The sequence below is a fragment of the Carcharodon carcharias genome, chromosome 11 (assembly GCF_017639515.1).
Source record: "Carcharodon carcharias isolate sCarCar2 chromosome 11, sCarCar2.pri, whole genome shotgun sequence".
In the NCBI taxonomy this organism is placed as follows: domain Eukaryota; kingdom Metazoa; phylum Chordata; class Chondrichthyes; order Lamniformes; family Lamnidae; genus Carcharodon; species Carcharodon carcharias.
The window spans coordinates 108,575,343-108,593,107 of NC_054477.1; the positions used below are offsets into that span (position 1 = coordinate 108,575,343).

Genomic DNA, 17,765 nt, shown 5'->3' on the forward strand with positions numbered 1-17,765 from the left:
TAAGTAGCAGTCCTTAAAGTAATATTCATTATAAGGTTCTAGCATGTGGTTTGCTCCTGAGGTTATGCAGTTGTTTGGCACTGTTGCAGTCGTGTGTACCTCCAACCTCTCTTACACCTGCTTGCAAGACAAGATGGTGTAAAATTAAGAACAGAATCTCACATGTGGTAAGCACCTCATCCCTTAAAGTAAGGCTACACTTAAAAACACCGAAGAAGCAAGATACAGTGAAATTGGAGACTCTTTCAAAATTTGGGGCAAGTACAGTTCTACAATGTTCATGCCAAATGTTACTGTACTGCTGTGAGAATGTCATTGAGGCACACTCTTAATTTCAATAACTATACGGAAAGCATTAAATCAGTTGAAGAATTGCTTGAAAATGTTCATCGAAGACTGAATTTTGGCTTTTTCAGGAATGGAAGAACAGACCCCTTTCATGTAATGTGATTGAGTATGCTAGCACCTCATAGTAACCTGTTTCACTGTCACACCTCTGCATTGGAAAGAATGAACTTGCATTTAAATTATGCTTATCACTTCCTCAGGACATCCCTGAGCACTTTGGATTTGATGGATTACTTTTGAAATGCAATCACTGTTATGTAGGCAAACAAAGCAGCCAATTTGTACAAAAATGTTTCACTAATGAGAAAAGTGAATGCCATATAACATGAGCAGAATTTTCTGGCTGACGTGTAAGTGGTGGAGCCCACACATCAGCGCTTAAAATATCGCGCGCTGATGTCGCGCAAGCATCCCAACGTCAGCGTGCGGCATCGTGATATTTCAGTCGGCGGGTGCGCTCAGCAGCAGGACGCGCACCCATCATTAACTAAAGGCCTCATTAACTTAACTTGCTGATTGTCAACGATTTTGAGGGGCCCATGCGAACTTTCGCTCGGTGCACGGGCCCAATGGGCAGGCGGGTAGGAGATTTTTTATTAAAACACATGCACTGGCGGGATATGTGGACTCAGAGGGGTTGTTCATGTTTTCCATAAAGTATTAATTGCAGAAAGTGTTTTAAAGTTGCCTGTGTGATTGTTAGCAGTTCACATCAATTTCCAAGAGCTTCTTGTGTACTTTGAAACCAGTCTGCAGATAGTAATCTTTCTCCAGCCTGCAGCTTTCCGGAGGCCTCCATTTAGCCTGGGGAATATGGGTTCTGACCTCTCCACTGGAGGCAGCTCCTCTGAGGAGGAAGGGAGGGATAGAATAAGGAGGAGACCAGGAGTGGACAATCAGCCTCCAGGGGAGCCACCTTTGGGAGGCCAGGTGCAGACACAAGGGGCACAGGACCAAGAGGTTGTCCAAGGTGAAAGGGGCCGCAGAAGACACCACTATCCTGCTGCCAGGGTATACAGACGGCGAAGCAGCTACCTCAATATGACTGAGGTGCAGTGCCGAAGGAGGCTCCAACTGTCAAGGCAACTAAAACTGTCAGATGATTGGCCCTAAGATATCTCTTAACTGTGTGGGTGGACACCCCATGCCAGTGATTCTGAAGCTCACAGTTGTCCTCCAATTCTATGCTTCTGGCTCCTTCCGGGGCTCAGTGGGTAATCTTTGCAGTGTCTCCCAAACAGCTGTCCACACTTGTGTCAAGCAGGTTACAGACGCTCTGTTCAGATGGGTATTGACCTTCATCCACTTCCGCCGAGACCAGGCAAGCCAAACACAGTGAGCCAGAGGCTTCGCGGCCATTGCTGGCTTCCCCCGTGTCCAGGGTGCTATAGACTGTACACATGTGGCCATCAAGGCGCCAGCAGGTGAGCCCAGTGCCTTCGTCAACAGGAAGGGCTTCCACTCCATGAATGTGCAGATTGTGTGATCACAAGATGCTGATTCTACAAGTCTGTGCAAGGTACCCAGTCAGCTCCCACAACGTCTACATGCTCAGACACTTCCAGGTGCCGGGGCTCTTCAATGCTCTGGCTCGGCTGGATGATTGGCTGCTGGGTGACAAAGGTTATCCCCTCTGAAGGTGTCTCATGACACCTCTCCGCTGTCCAAGAACAGAAGCTGAGCAGCACTACAATAGGAGCCATGGCACCACAAAGGCTGTGGTGGAGAGAGCCATCGGTCTTCTCAAGAAAAGTGGACTTTATTCTGTCCAACATAAAACAGAAACATCTCTATGGCAAACATAAGTATATTTTTCCCTAATCTAAGGCCAACATAAGATCACCAGTGACATATCCATGGAGTGCCTAACATGCCTTATGCTTTCGTTTGCGGGTGCTACGTCTTGGTGCCGCCCCATCGCTCGGAGTGGCTTGTGAGACTGCCTGCTGGCTCTGCTGTCCTGTTAGCGTCAATGACCTTGGTGGGCGTCCTCTGGCCCGTGGAGCCTGTAATGGCCCCGCCTGGGAGGGAGTGGCCCGTTCCAGAACTGGCACCTCCCCAGTTGTCGCAGCCTCAGCAGATGCAACGGTCACTGGCAGAGGGGTGGAGGAGCTGCTGCCCTCATCCGGAGCGCCCTGAGAGGAGCTCACAGCGACGACAGGCAGCTGCTGCGCTGACGTGAGATCACATTGGACCTCCCTGCTCACCGCAGATTCATGGGCACTGAGCACCGAAACTTGGTGCCCAGTGCATCTTCCACATTGGGAATGACCACCCGTGGCCAGTATCGCTATGAGGGCTTGCAGGTCAGAGCGCAACCCAATCAGAAGAGTCTCCATCTGATCGAACCCCCTCTCCATGAGAGTTGCCAATCTCTCAGTGGAGGAAGCATGAAACTCTGCCCTGAGGTTCATATCTTCACTTACACTCTGCCTGGACTCCTCCATCGCAGAGACCAACTGAAGCACACCCTCATGCAACCCTGCCAGATGCAAACGTGATTCCTGCCGCTTGTCCTGCAGCTGCTGCATTGGTGACAACTCCAGAGGCACATCATCAGTGTTGGATTCAACATGTGCCTCGTCCCCTGCAGCCCTCTGACTGTTGGTGCCATTGGCACTCTCTGTCCCTACATCTCCTCCAGCGATTGTGAAGTGCCCTCTCCAATGTGCCCCGGGACACTAGCCGACGTTACCTTCCCCACCGAGGTGTGTGTGTCTGAGCTGGTGCCTGGCTGGCTGAAATGATGTGCGGCAACTTGCACATCTTGGGCCTCAGGTGTGGAGGGGAGGCAACGGTGTCATTGGTCACAGCCATGCGGTGGTGATGCTGAAATTAACAACAAGAACAGTGCATCAGTTAGCGTACAGTCAGTAACACCTTTCATCCCTTTCCCTGCCAGCCTCATAAGTCGCTCACCCTTCAAGACCCTAAGGAGACGAACATTGGTAAGGTGGAAAAGAGTCAAAAGGAGGCCCAAACATTAGACGTACACACAGACAGGCTGGTCAGATGGCCTCAGGAATGCCACAAGGAATGTTATGTGCCATTGGAGTGGGGAGAGTGCAGAGGTACCTGACCAGGATGCATTCTGGCCTGGATAGTTGCGGTGCTGAGGAAACATCGCAAACACTTGTGACATTCGCCGTGGATCACAGCAGATTGACAGGTCACATTACTGACCTTCATACCGTTAGGAGGGGCATAGACCGGGTGGGCAGAAGGCAACATTCCCCCTTGGTGCAGGGATGAGTAACTTGGTGGCATCTATTTAAGTTGAGTGCCAGCTGAGGTGCTGAGGACCTTTTGGACAGAGTAATGCGGGGAGCACTGGTTGAAAGGGTGGTGGAGGTCCCAAACCCCCTAAGATACAAAACATCTTTGGATATGCAGCAGTGATGCCATGGCATTTTAGGCCATGGGGATAGTGGTCACAAATGGGATAAGGTGACTTTGGATGGTGATGGAGATGCACATCCTCAAGGGGACGAGGGACCTTTGCATATGACCCACAGGTCAGAGTGTCTCAGTCTGTGAATGAGCAGTGTTGCAGCATTAATGATTGCAGTAACCATCAGTGGTTTGGATGGTGGGCAGACAGAGTGGATGGGACTAACATGGATAGCATGGAAAGAAGATTGGCTGTCTGGCAGGAGGCAGAGAATGGGGATAAGGGGGTCCTTGTCAGGATGGTGGCCAGTGACTAGTGGAGTTCTGCAAGGGTCAGTGTTGGGACCACAGCTTTTCACTTTATACTTTAATGATCTAGATGAAGGAACTGAAGGCATCCTGTCTAAGTTTGCAGATGATACAAAGATAGGTGGAGGAACAAGTAGTATTGAGAAGGCAGGGAGACTGCAGAAGGATTTGGACAGGTTAGGAGAATGGGCAAAGAAGTGGCAGGTGGAATACAACGTGGGGAAGTGTGAGGACATGCACTTTGGTAGGAAGAATAGAGACATAGACTATTTTGTAAATGGGGAGAGAATTCAGAAATCTGGAGTGCAAAGGGACTTGGGAGTCCTAGTCCAGGATTCTCTTAAGGTTAAATTGCAGGTTGAGTCGGTAGTTAGGAAGGCAAATGCAATGTTGGCATTTATTTCGAGAGGACTAGAATATAAAAGCAGGGATGCACTGCTGAGGCTTTATAAGGTTCTGGTCAGACCACATTTAGAATATTGTGAGCAATTTGGGTCCCGTATCTCAGGAAGGATGTGCTGGCCCTGGAGAAGGTCCAGAGGAAGTTTGCAAGAATGATCCCAGGAATGAAAGGCTTAACAAATGAGAAACGTTTGAGGACTCTGGGTCTATTCTCGATGGAGTTTAGAAGGATGAGGGGGGATCTGATTGAAACTTACAGAATACTGAAAGGCCTGGATAGAGTGGACATGGGGAAGATGTTTCCATTAGTAGGAGAGACTAGGACCCGAGGGCCTAGCCTCAGAGTAAAGGGAAGACCTTTTGGAACAGAGTTGAGGAGAAACTTCTTTAGCCAGAGAGTGGTGAATCTATGAAATTCATTGCCACAGAAGGCTGTGGAGGCCAGGTCATTGAGTGTATTTAAGACCGAGATAGATAGGTTCTTGATTGGTAAGGGATCAAAGGTTACGGGGAGAAGGCGGGAGAATGGGGTTGAGAAACTTATCAGCCATGATTGAATGGTGGAGCAGACTCGATGGGCCGAATGGTCTAATTTATGCTCCTATGTCTTAAGGTCTTATGGACTGCAGACCTCAAATACCTGGCCGCTAGATCCCAGCCTGCCACCCTGGCTGCCTGCCTCCTCCCCAGCTCCCCATGGCCTGCTCCTCAAAGGTGGTGAGGTGCTGGAGCAGGACGTGCCCACCTCCAATCCTCCGGCGCTCCCTCTGATTGTACTCAGTTTTTGCCTGCAGAACAGAGAAAAGGATTTATTGGGGCTGATTGCTCATGTGCTTTGCACACGCATGCCACAGCCCAACCACAGTGGCCCATCTGAGGCCTCCAGCGGCCCCTGTCCATACTACTGGTGATCAGTCCCCAGAAGATAGTACAGCTGGTCCCAACCCCCTCCCCCAACGGCCACCTTGGACACATTCGGCGTCCATCACTTTGAATAACACATGGGCTCTTAGCGCCCATGGCAAGGAGGCACAACTGGGTGTGGCACTGAGGCCAGCAGATGGCTCTTGGCCACAACACCTTGAGGCTCCCTTTCCACCATCTCATCACCATCAATAAGACATGTGTTGGAGTTCTGAGTATGTGTCGTGTGGCCTCCCCTGCAGGTTATCCCCAGACTACTCAAATGCGACAAACACCAACATATGCTGCGGGGAGAACCCATCTTCTCCTCAAACACTAAGGCTCATGTAAGCATGGTCAGTACCCGTTTGCCCACCCAGCGTGTGCCAAATGCCCAATGCAATTACGACAGCAACACGTAGGCGGGGGGGGGGTGGGAGCTCAAAGGCTAAGGCTACCTGCTGGATCAAATGGCCAAGGCCGACATGGTACTCACCCTTCCAGAGTGCAGCAAATCATTGAATCTCTTACGGCACCGTGTTCCTGTGCGCTGCACATCATTATGGGCGCTTATACCGTCACCAACCTCCTCCCACACCTGCCTGGTGACATGGGGACCCTCCTCCTCCCATCCTCTGGATACAATATATCCCGACGGTTGGACACCTCTTGGGGGAGGTCAGCAAGGCAGGCATCAGAGAAGCGAGGGGCACACTGGCCCCCCGCTGGCCTCTCCTGCAGCCTGTCCCATCCTCCTGCTCCTGCTCCTGCTCCTGTCCTGTGACAGCTGCCTCTCCCTCTCTTTGAGTGGCCATGGTGCACTGCCTCAGCGAGGCTGCCTGGCCATTCTTTATACAGACTGCTGGTTCCCCATTGGAACCGACAGTCTGAGCACGCTCGCCTCCACAACTATTTTCTGGTTCTCCATGGGAGTCGCTAACCCGCTGGATGGGCCTTAATTGGCCCGCCCATGCAAAATTCTGGTGGTGTTACTTTGAAGCAGAATCATCTGTACGAATCACTGATCTTCTCACAAAATATGCTGCAAAGCCTAATGAGTATGGAGATGCGCAGTAGCAGGTCTGTGGATAAACAATTGTCTCACCGCAGCCTGCCATGGTACAGAGTTCCTGTGGCATCAGTGACAGAGCTCTCAATGACACAGGTCAAATGCATAATGAGAGTGTTGTTTGTCAGTAACCACCCAGATGTTATAAGGGCCTGGCAATGCAAATCTGAAAGATGGTCTCGAACCAGCACCAACATGCTGGGAGATTAGGAAGAGACATCCTTGAGGCAGAGATTCACAGATCTCATAGTTGTCCAAAGCTCAGTTCTGACAAAAGAGTGTGTCCAGCTAAGAAATGGATGGGGTAGGAATGGATCATGTCTGTCTCCCAAGATAACACTTCCAGCCCATCAAGCATTCCTGATCAAGTGCCATTCAATGTAGCATAGAGTGAGCGGGGCTAAATAGCTGCTACAACAACAGATATCTGAGTAAGCAGAATCAAGCAACCAGTGATAGAGGAGGATGCATACAGTGAGTCACAGTACAAGGGTGAGGCAGATCAAGTATTGATGCCTACTGAAACCAAGATAGTCTCTGGCAAGTGGTCCAACATGATTTCTGCTTCTGTTGCAACAACTAAGGTTTTAGCTTTCACTGAGACTCCTTTACTATCCAATTTATAAGGCTGCCTATGACTACCAGTATCCCAGAATGCCACCAGCGAAACCCTGCAGCTAGCCAGCAACTTTATTCTTTTCACAAAAGAATCTCTTAGGAAAAATAGTAGGTTGAATGTTGTACATCATCCACAATGCATCAATGCAAAGGAGAAGCATTTGCAGAGCGTACAATAGTTTGAAAAAGGGTCTTGTACTTAATTAGTATATTGCACAGAGGATTTATATGTAATTATTTTGAATAATTTAGGAGCACATTGATTGATAGAAGTTGAAAGAAGACATTTTAAGAAAGTTTATTTTGTAGTTGTCAGGCAGTTTGAGAATTGGGCAACTTGGATACTTATTAAGTGTCTGATGAACTAGTCTTTAAAGGCTACACTGGTGTTTCGTCAACTCCTTCCTCATGGATGGCTGCTCTTACCTTCCTGTTCTGGCATGACTTCAATAATTATGCTTTTGTTGCTTGACAGGTGTGGGGGTGGAAGGGGGTGGATTTTGCAGAGCACAGTTATGCAGCAGCTGACAATAATTTTGGGACCCTGGGGTCTGTACTGCAATGTGTTCTCTGATATATCAAGAAATCTGGGTCAAAAGCCATCCTTGTTGTTTTCCTAATGCTTTAAAATAGTGCTGGAACAGACAAGTGCCATGAAATAATCATGGGAGCTTCCAAAAAAGCAGTAATTGATCTGCATGATTCTAAGATGAGGGTCCCAGACTTGATGCACAGAGTAAAAAAACTTCTCAGTTCACGTATATCATAGCATTGTGCACAAGTCCAAATGGCCATGCGGGTACAATCAATGACCCTCTGTAATCAGAAAGTCAGACCGGTAGTATTGACCATCCTGCTGCTACTAGTCAGTGAGGAAGATGGCAGCTCTACTAAATCTGACCCCCCCTCCCCCCACAACCCCACTCACTTCTCATATCCGTGCCGAGAGAACTGGCTCACATCAGTATTTGTTTGAAAAGAGTTAGTTGCTTAAAATCTGAGGCTGTGGCAATTTTGACAGCTACTAGTCATGCTGTACTAATGTTAGATCCTATCTGCTAGTGTCGGCTAGCCACAGCTGTAATTGCTTCTCTGCTAAACCTTATTGTCCTGAAGCACGCACAGATCTTCAGTCAACCCCACAAAATGGTGCTGGAATAGTATATCTGATGGGTAGAATATAGTAGGATGGTATGTAGAAATTATGTGACCTGGAATCTTTTGAAGCCCTTTCCTCCCACTCTTGCTTAACTAAATTCCCTTAATGGGAGCACAGAATATAATACCCATTTTGATAAAGTTCAGTATCGTGAAACTCTACTATGTATTTAACCTGTCACTACTAACAAGCGGTATGTTGCTTACTCAATATCTAAGTCCTGAAAATATTTCTCTCCAATTAGTCAAAAGTCCCAATAATATTAATAAACCTGTCTTCAGCATTGTAGCATAGGAACCCCTACCCCTCAACTACCTCTCCAGTTCTAATCTCCAGGGTCCAGAGTTTGCCTTTTTGAGGAAATTTTATGTGTTGCAATAGATACTTCAATAGAGAGGCTCAGAGAAAATAGGAGGAAAGGTCACTTAGAATTCCAGAACACATGTTACCTGCCAGTGGAGGCATGTAAGCCATAGGTATGGCATCCCTGCTATACCACCTAATTTTACTCCCAAACTGCCCATTGGCCTTGCTCTCATGGGATGGTGGGGTTGGGGGGATGTAAAAATTTGGCCATGGGGTTCAATGAAATGATTATCTGGGTTTAGAGCATCAAGAGCAATGATGACATCAATTCAAAAAAAGGACAGTGAATTTCCAAAGGGGACAACTTTGGGGAAATGTAATCCTGCGTTTTGGGCCTTGGTCATTGAAGTCAGCCAGCAGAATGCTATCCATTTCTGCAATTGCTTTATCGGTGTAAGCATTACTTTCAGATCCCAGAGTCAATTCCTGATTGACATTGTGGAGGCACTCCACAATGCTGATTAGGAAATCAAAGGTGAAGAATATAAAAAATTACCATTTAAGCTTATATTTTTTGCTGGACTGTAATGATATGACATAAAACCAACCAATCTCATTACAAATATTACAGCACCAATTCATGCACTCTATGAAATTTTCAACACTCACATTACACCTAGTACAAGTTGAGAATTGAGGAATATCAGCTCTGGCACCTGAATTTTTTTTAATGGAAGGTTACTAGAGCTTCAATGGATAATAAAATGGTAAAATTACTATATGCTGAGGGACTTTTCAGTAGAAGGATCCTGAAAGGATGTCTAGCTTAATATGAATTACAAGTTGGTCAGATAATAAAACAGTCAAAAATATAGAGTAGTATTATGAAGATTCCTCTAAGCATTAAGTATATCAATGTTTGGAGTAAAGAGAACATGGCAAGGATCCCAAAATAACCAAAGGAGGACAATGAATAATCCCAGAGGCTCAATAAATTGAGGAGAAATAAAGTGTTTAGTAAAATAAAGAAGACACTGAAATGTACCTTTGATCCCTGAAGCATCAACTTGTCCAAAAGTAGTGAAAGGAGAAAATGTTAGAAATACAAATCAGTCAGCTTCTCTGGAGAGAGACAGCTGAAGTTTCCTATCGATGAAAGGCTATTGACCAGAAAAGTTAACTTGTTCTCTCTCCACAGATGCTGCATGAGCTGCTGAGTATTTCTAGCATTTTCTGCTTTTATTTCAGATTTCCAGCATCAGTATTTTGCTTTAGACCAATTGTAGGTTTTGTGACAGGAGGTAGAATTCTCTGATCTTGAAAATTGCAACATAATGAATAAGCTGAAAATGATCTCCTGAGAATTATCATCTTGAGGTGCAATGGTTGACTATGCAAGTAGTCATGTCAGAATCAAATGTATGTTTATTGAATAAATCTGATAGATCAAGCCTGAAATTCAATTGAATCTTACCACCAAACACCAATTTTAATGAATTGTACATACAAAATACATGCAAACATTTATCTAGAAGGAGAGAGGAAGTGAAGAATAACAATCAACATTGCTGTTACCATAAAATATTACATCTAAGGTTTGACTGATTGACCATAGTCCAAGGCATACTATTAAAATCATATTGATATGAAATTATGGTAATTTATGAATTATTCCCTTGTCCTTCAAATGCTTACAGGGGATTTTCAGTGTAGGCTGTGTACAAGGTTTCACAATATACTTAATGGTCTTTCATTAATAAACTAAGAGAAAAATGAAAAGCTGATCCTTTCTGGCAGCTCTAACCTTTTCACCCATTCCAAGAAACATTAATTTCAATATGTTGTTTTCATATGATTAATTCTCTAGATTCTTGTCATTTTAATTGGATATTTTTTGATTTTAACCGTAGGAGTATATAAATAAATTTTTGAACCTACCACTGAATCCTATTAATTGACAGAGTAATGTTTGTACATAAATATATAGAACAGGTTACATGTTAAAACATCTAACATCTAATTATTGTATGTGAAATATATTTGAAAAGATCTTGGGGAAAAACAAAGTCTGATAGTTGCTATCTTTACTTAAATTTTGTTTACATGAGATTGCCAAATAAATTGCCAACAGCTGACAATTGTACTTCTGGATATTCAAGTACAAGACCTTTAAGCAATAGCAAGGCATGTCTGTATGCCTGTCTGAGCAATATAAGGTGCCCTTTTCACAAGATGTTCTACCAAATCCCTTTTCAAAGATGCCTAAAGGGAAATACTCAGAAACCTCTCATCAATCAATTAGATTAGAGAATTTTCCTTGAAGAAGTGGCTTAACAAGAGGTGGAAATTTGCTCTTTCTGCACAAGAGATGTACACTCGTATAACCGTGAAGGAATGATATCTGCAATAACTTCAGCATGAGCCTGTCTCTGAAGTACAGCAGGAGGTTTGTAGGAGTTTGATGATGATTCCACACTAGTCACAGCTGCAAATGAACCCATGCATAAGCACTATTGTGTCAACAGTGCCATCATGTGGTAACATGGGTGTAAATTCAGACATTTCTGGTAGAACCATTTTAAAGAGGGGAAAGACAACCCAAGCTCAACACTGGATGAGTGTTCTGCCATCAGGCTCTCTGAGGGTGGGGCAGAGTTGTTTTGTCTCTGTCCAACATTTGTGAATTATTATTAATCTTGATTGGATAGTTATGGGCAACTGGAACTTTGGCTCACCTCAGTTTGAAGAGATGACCCTAATTGTTAGTGGCAATTGTCGAACTGTTTGATGTTGCTAATGCCAGGCATTGCAGAGCACAGCTGGTTTTGTAAAAGCTTAAGAAATGTCCCTGTTTAGTGATTTTTGGGGTCACATTTAAAGGAATAGGATTGGTAAAAAAACCACAACAGTCTTTGGAAATGAGTGCACTCAATAAAAGCTGTTTGGTAATAAAAAGAGACTCTATATTTTTTTAAATAGTTCCTTAAATATTTGCAGTGAATAAAACTGAAATAGTGAATACAGAACCTTCTGTCCATAAAATAGAAAATAAGTCTCTGTTTTCAACAAAATGCTTGACTGGTTTGGGACGGTGACAGTGACACTGCCTTTAGATATTCTATGTGCCAATAATATAACAGATGGTTGATGACTACGTTATTATTTTTTGCATAATTGATAAATAATCTGCAATGCATTATCTACTGTTCTCATATTTAAGGAAGATGAAATCATGCCTGCAAAGTTTGAAGAAGAATCTCTCATCTGGGTTGCTGCAGAACAACCCATCAATGACCATGCCTTCTTGAGCCCTAAGATTTTAGAACTGTGTGGTGACCTCCCTATATTCTGGCTTCGTCCAACATATACAAAAGGTAACCTGTGATGATGATGAAGCAACAACTGTTTACTGCTGCTGTTTTAGTTATAAAGCCTACATAGCAATGGCTTCAGATGAGGCAAAATGTTTTTGTGGAACCTATATGTGGGCCTTCTCAGGACAAAAAAAAACAATTATCATTTCAAACAGTCTACAGACATGAAATTTAATTTTGGGCTTCATGTTTTCACCCTTGCACTGATTGCTGTGATGCTGTGCTCAAAAAACAGGCTGGCTCAACCAAAGCACTGATTGGGAGCACAGGTCAGCATTCCAGACATACCCACCATTAAAATTAATGCATTTAATAATCAATTCATAAATAAATCAATCACAGAATTGTAGAATCATTGAATGGTTATGGCACAGAAGGAGGCCATTTGGCCCATCATGTCTGTGTCAGCTCTTTGCAAGAGCAACTCACCTGGCCTCATCCGGCATCTTTTCCCCATAGCCCTGCATATGTTTTCACTTCAGGTAATTGTCCAATTCCTCTTTTTAAAATCACATTTAAATCTGCCTCAACCACACTCTCTCAGACAGTGCATTCCATATCCTAACCACTTGTGTAAAACAGCTTTTCCTTTTGTCATCATTGCTTCTCTTGTCAATCAACTAAAATCAGTGTCCTCTAGTTCCCAATCCTTCCACCAAAGGAAGGTTTCTCCCTATCTACTCTGTTTAGACCCCTTATGATTGTGAATACCCCTACCAAATCTCCTCTCAACCTTCTCTTCTCAGAGGATGCATTGTGCCCCAGCTTCTCATATCCACATAACCTAAGTTCATCATCACTGGTGACATTCTCATGAAAGCTTTCTGCTACCTTCCTAATGCTTTCACATCCTTCCTAAAGTGTAGTGCCCAGAACTGGATACAATACAGATGAGGCTGAACAATTGTTTATGTTTATCAAAACTTGCTTGCTTTTGCAATCTGTGGCCAGGACTTTGTGGCCCTGCCATGGTGGGATGTGCCGCAGGGGCTGTGGCAGGCCAGCCATAAGTCCATTGACTTTCGGCAGGCCCGGAAGATCCCGCCAACAAGCGGGGTCAGAAAATCCTGGCCTATGTCTCTGTTTATAAAGCCCAGGATCCAAATGCTTTACTAACTGCGTTCTCAACCTGCCCTGCCACCTTCAATGACGTGTGCAAATATACCTTCAGGTCCCTCTGCTCTTGCACCTACTTTAGAAATGTACCCTTTATTTATATTGCCTCTCCTCATTTTTCCTGCTAAAATGAATCATTTCAAACTTCTCTGCATTAAATTTCGTCTGCCACTTGTCCACCTATCCCACCAGCATGTGTCCTTTTGAAGTCTAACACTATCCTCCTCACAGTTCACAATGCATCCAAGTTTTGTGTCATCCAGAAATTTTGAAATTGTATCCTATACACCCAAGCCTAGGTCATTAATGTATATCAGGAAGAGCAAGGGTCCTAACACTGACCCCTGGGGAACTCCAGTACAAACATTCCTCCAGGCAAAAAAACATCAATTAGTCACTATTCTTTGTTTCCTGTCACTCAGCCAATTTTCTATCCATGCTGCTGCAGTCCCTTTTATTCCATGAGCTATAATTCCACTCACAAGCCTGTTATATGGCACATTATCAAATGACTTTTGGAAGTTCATGTACACAGCATTGACCATATTACCCTATTCGCCCATTCTGTTACTTCGTCAAAAAACTCAAACAAGTTCGTTAAACACGATTTTTCTTTAACAAATCTATGCTGGGGTTCCTTAATTAATCCACATTTGCCCAAGTGACTGTTAATTTTGTCCAGAATTATCATTTCTAGAAGCTTCCCCACCACCAGGGAATCAGGCCTTATAATTTTGATTATCTGTATTTCTAAATTAGTTTAAGGTGGAGTTCAACTTCTGCTACTTCATTAGTCATTTTACAGATGGGCAGCATAGGCATACTACATTATTTTGACATTTTGTGACAACGCTTAATAAGTGATTGATCATGTACTTCTTGCACTTAGTTCATTGTGAGCCAACAATGAGGCTAGGCAAATGATGGTGGATACATGTATAAGATGCACTAAACTCCAGTCTCCAATGGGTTCCTTTTGTACTGTATCATTCTATGATTCTCTTTTTATTTGAGAATTTGGGTATCGCTGAGATATCAGAGATGGGCAACAAATGCTGGCCTAGCCAGCAACACCCACATTCCATGAAAAAATTTTAAAAATTCCATGCTTCCAATAAGTGAGGCCTTACACCAGTGAGTGAGCTCTCACAAAACTTACTCTTAACTATATAATAACGTTATTTGAGTTTATAGATGCATATTCTCTTTTTGGATTGTTTCATTTTTCTTCCATTTCTCATAGAATTATATAACTATGCTGCATAGAAGGGACCCATTCAGCCTATCGTGCTTGTGCTAGCTATTTCCTGTCCAATTAATCCTACTCCCCTACTTTTTCCTCATAACCCTGCAAATGTTTCCTTTTCATCCATATATCCAATTCCCTTTTGAAAATTAGTATTGAATCTGTTTCCACCATCCTTTCAGGCAGATCATCCCAGATCCTAACAAACCTATCTTTTAAAAGTCTCCTCTTTTCCCCTGATCTCCCCAAAATTGTGAAGGACTTTGATAAGGAGAAACTGTTTTCACTAGCAGGAGGTCAGTAACCGGAGGATGCAGATTATGGATAATTGACAAAAGAACTAAGTGGAGAGATGGGATGAATAACTTTCATGAAATGAGTTGTTTTGATCTGGGATGCATTGAAAGAGCAGCAGAAGCAAATTTAACAATAAGTTTCAAAAGGGAATTGGATAAATACCCTGAAGAGGAAAAATATGCAGGGCTATGTGGAAAGAGCAGGGGGGATTGTGCCTAAATGGATAACTTTTTCTAAGATCTGGCATAGTTTCCTTAAGTGCTATAAAATCTGTTCTCAGTTTGGTGGTACTTTCAATAGTACATAGCCAATGGAGATCAAATACTTTTGTCTCATTAATCTGGGCCAGCTTCAACCCAGGTCCCAAAAACAGATAACATTGTTTTTAACATTTAAGAAGAAAACTTCCTTGAGGCTAGTCAATTTGCCCTGTAATTCCTGCTGTGTTCACAGAAGGTCAAAGGAAGAAAAGATCAGTGGCCGATGAGAGACCTCAGATACTTGATCCTTACTATAACAATTTTGAGCTCGATACCTATGTGGTAGATGAATATGATCAGATCGAGGGAGCACCTGCTGAGGTTGACATCGTCACAACTGATGTCCAAGCTCAGGATGCAAGACCAGCACAGAGAGTAAATGACACAATTCCAGAAGAAGAAGGGGTTCCATCTACTTTCAATGCAGAAAACCCCTATCATGTAAGTATTGAATTGTCTTGCATGCATTTAGGATTATTTTACAAAGATTCTGCATAGCAGTTAATCCAGTAACAGAGCCTAGACAAGCATTGGCATCTGTGCCAGAAACAAATTTTAAATTTTAAACAGTGCATAAACAAACATGTTTATATGGGTATAATTCTACTTTAATCACCTACTTTAATAACTGTCCATAGACAAAATTATTTCTAACAATATAGCAAACACATTGACTGCAATCATGTAGGACATTCCCCAATTTGGCTCCATGGAGGTTTCATCTTTCGGAATACAATTTCCAAGTGATGTAGCTCTCTTAAGTAAAATTGATTTTGCAACTTCATGTGATTGAAGCTACTTATCACCTTCACTCTTCTTTCCCTTCCACAATCTTCAGGTTTTTAACACCCAAGCATGGTATCACGTAGCCACTGTTAACTGATTTTATCTCATGTTGTCTTCTACTTCGTTCAAATTTTGTGTCCTGTACTGTGCAAGTGATCTTCAACTTAGATTGCATAGTGAGGCAAGTATATGCAAAACAATCATGACTTATGAATATTGTAAGTAACTTTCAGACCATGCAACCCTATCGTGACATCCCATATTCTCAGCTGACTAAAAATAAAACTTGAGTATTATTGAAAAGAGATACATTGCCAAAGCTTTTTGTCTGGCACTGATCAGGACAATTCACGAGAATACCAAATATAAAGGGAACTACAATTAAAAACTTCATGAGCAGAGCGTGCTGATTGGTTGGCAAGTGGACTCTGATTGGTAGAAGCCTTGCAATGGGAGTGCATCAATTAAATGAAGACTGACAGTTAACTGTTAAGCTCTGTTTAAATTCAAACCAGGCAGGTTGACTCTGATTGGTCAAGGCATTTCCCTAGTGAATGAACTAGAGAATAGCTGTCACCTATTTTGTTTAGCTGAAACAGGCATAATGTGGGCAAAGAACCGGGCCGTATGTATATATATATATAGCTTCTAGCACACATAAGTGCACCACATTGCACACTTTTAAACAAAGCTAGGCAGTTAACTGTCAGTTATCAGTTAACTGATGCATTCTCCATGGCAATGCCTCTATCACTTAGAGTCCACTTGCCAACCAGTCAGCACTCTCTTTTCATGAATTGTTGTTCCCTTTACATTTGGTATTCTTGCAAAATGTTCTGTTGAGTGCAAGACAAAAAGCGTCAACAACATGTGCCCTTTTTCAACATTACTCAAGTTCTGTCCTACCAAACAACAGTTAAAAATAAATGACCATGTACAGAACCTTAGCTAAATTTGAGGGTTTCTTCTCTATTTAAAGATTTCAAATTTACCCAGTCTGAATGCATTTGAAATTTGGATGTCTTTGTTGGTCTCTGGATTTAGTAGTTTCATATGGCTGGTGTATTTTCTACCACATGATGATACACAAAAAAATAATTCTGACCATGAAGGAATCCAAATCAGAATTTGTTTTTAGGCAACCCCATTCCTAACCCTACAAACACAAGGATCTACTGTATTGATATGTTTTCTATTATCAATATATTGGTGACCAAGCATAGTTTGTTTAATTATGAATATCGACACAGCATAGATTTGGACTGTATTCCCTTGAGTACAGGGAATTGAGAGATGATCTGATTGAGGTGTTTACTATGTTAAGAGAATTTGATATTTCCTCTGGTGAGTGAATTAAGACCAAGGGGATATAATCTTAAAATTAGAGCTTGGTCATTTAAAAGCAAAATGAGGAAGGACCTTTTCACACAAAGGATAGTAGAAAGCTGAAACTCTCCTGCAAAACTCTGTGGATAATGGGTCATTTGGAACTTTCAGTACTCAGATTTTTGTTAGATAAGTGTAATAATGGATAGGGAACTAAGGTGGGAAAATGGAGGTACAGATCAACCAAGATCTAATGAGTGGTGGAACAGGCTCAAGGGGCTGAATAACTTGCTCCTCTTCAAATGTTTCTATGTCCCTATAAGTCACGTAATTCTCAATGCCTACTTACATTTTCAAAACAGCAACACGTCCTTTCCAGTAAGCTCACAAATGATACATAATGGCAGCTTAGACTTGGGTACCCAGGAAACAATTTCAAAGTTTGTAGTTGGACAATCACAGATTTCAGGAGGACGTAGGTAGATAGACTGGCGAAATGTGTAAACAAATAGGCCAGGATTTTCTGTGTCTGCTGGTGTCGGGCATGTTCGGTGGCATGAGAGGACAATATGGTGAGAAGGCAAAAAGTCAGTTTCATGATGTTGTGAAATCAGTTTGCGATCATCCGCTCCATTCGCCGATGCAGGCTGTGTTTCCCTCCATCGGATGTTGAGAACCTCATTGTAATACATCTGCATATCATTATAAGCCCAGCCTGCCAGAATCATCCCCCTGCTGGAATATCTGCCGACCCGACTTTTTTCACAACTGCATATAAAAGGCGCGCACTTGGTGGGCTGCACTTTGAGGAGAACGCGGAGGTGAGTGCACAGTAACATTGCAGAGCGCTCGCCTG

The 17,765-nt window shown here is 43.2% G+C and overlaps 1 protein-coding gene across 2 annotated transcripts in view; it reads left to right on the plus strand.

Annotated features, from left to right (window-relative positions):
* cnmd (chondromodulin) overlaps positions 1–17,765 on the plus strand; it is a 70,182-nt gene that overhangs the window by 25,895 nt on the left and 26,522 nt on the right. For both annotated transcript variants that reach the window (XM_041199504.1, XM_041199505.1), the window contains exons 5-6: positions 11,725–11,878; positions 14,991–15,238. In XM_041199504.1, coding sequence (XP_041055438.1) covers positions 11,725–11,878; positions 14,991–15,238 — 402 coding nt within the window. The remainder of the gene's footprint in view (positions 1–11,724; positions 11,879–14,990; positions 15,239–17,765) is intronic.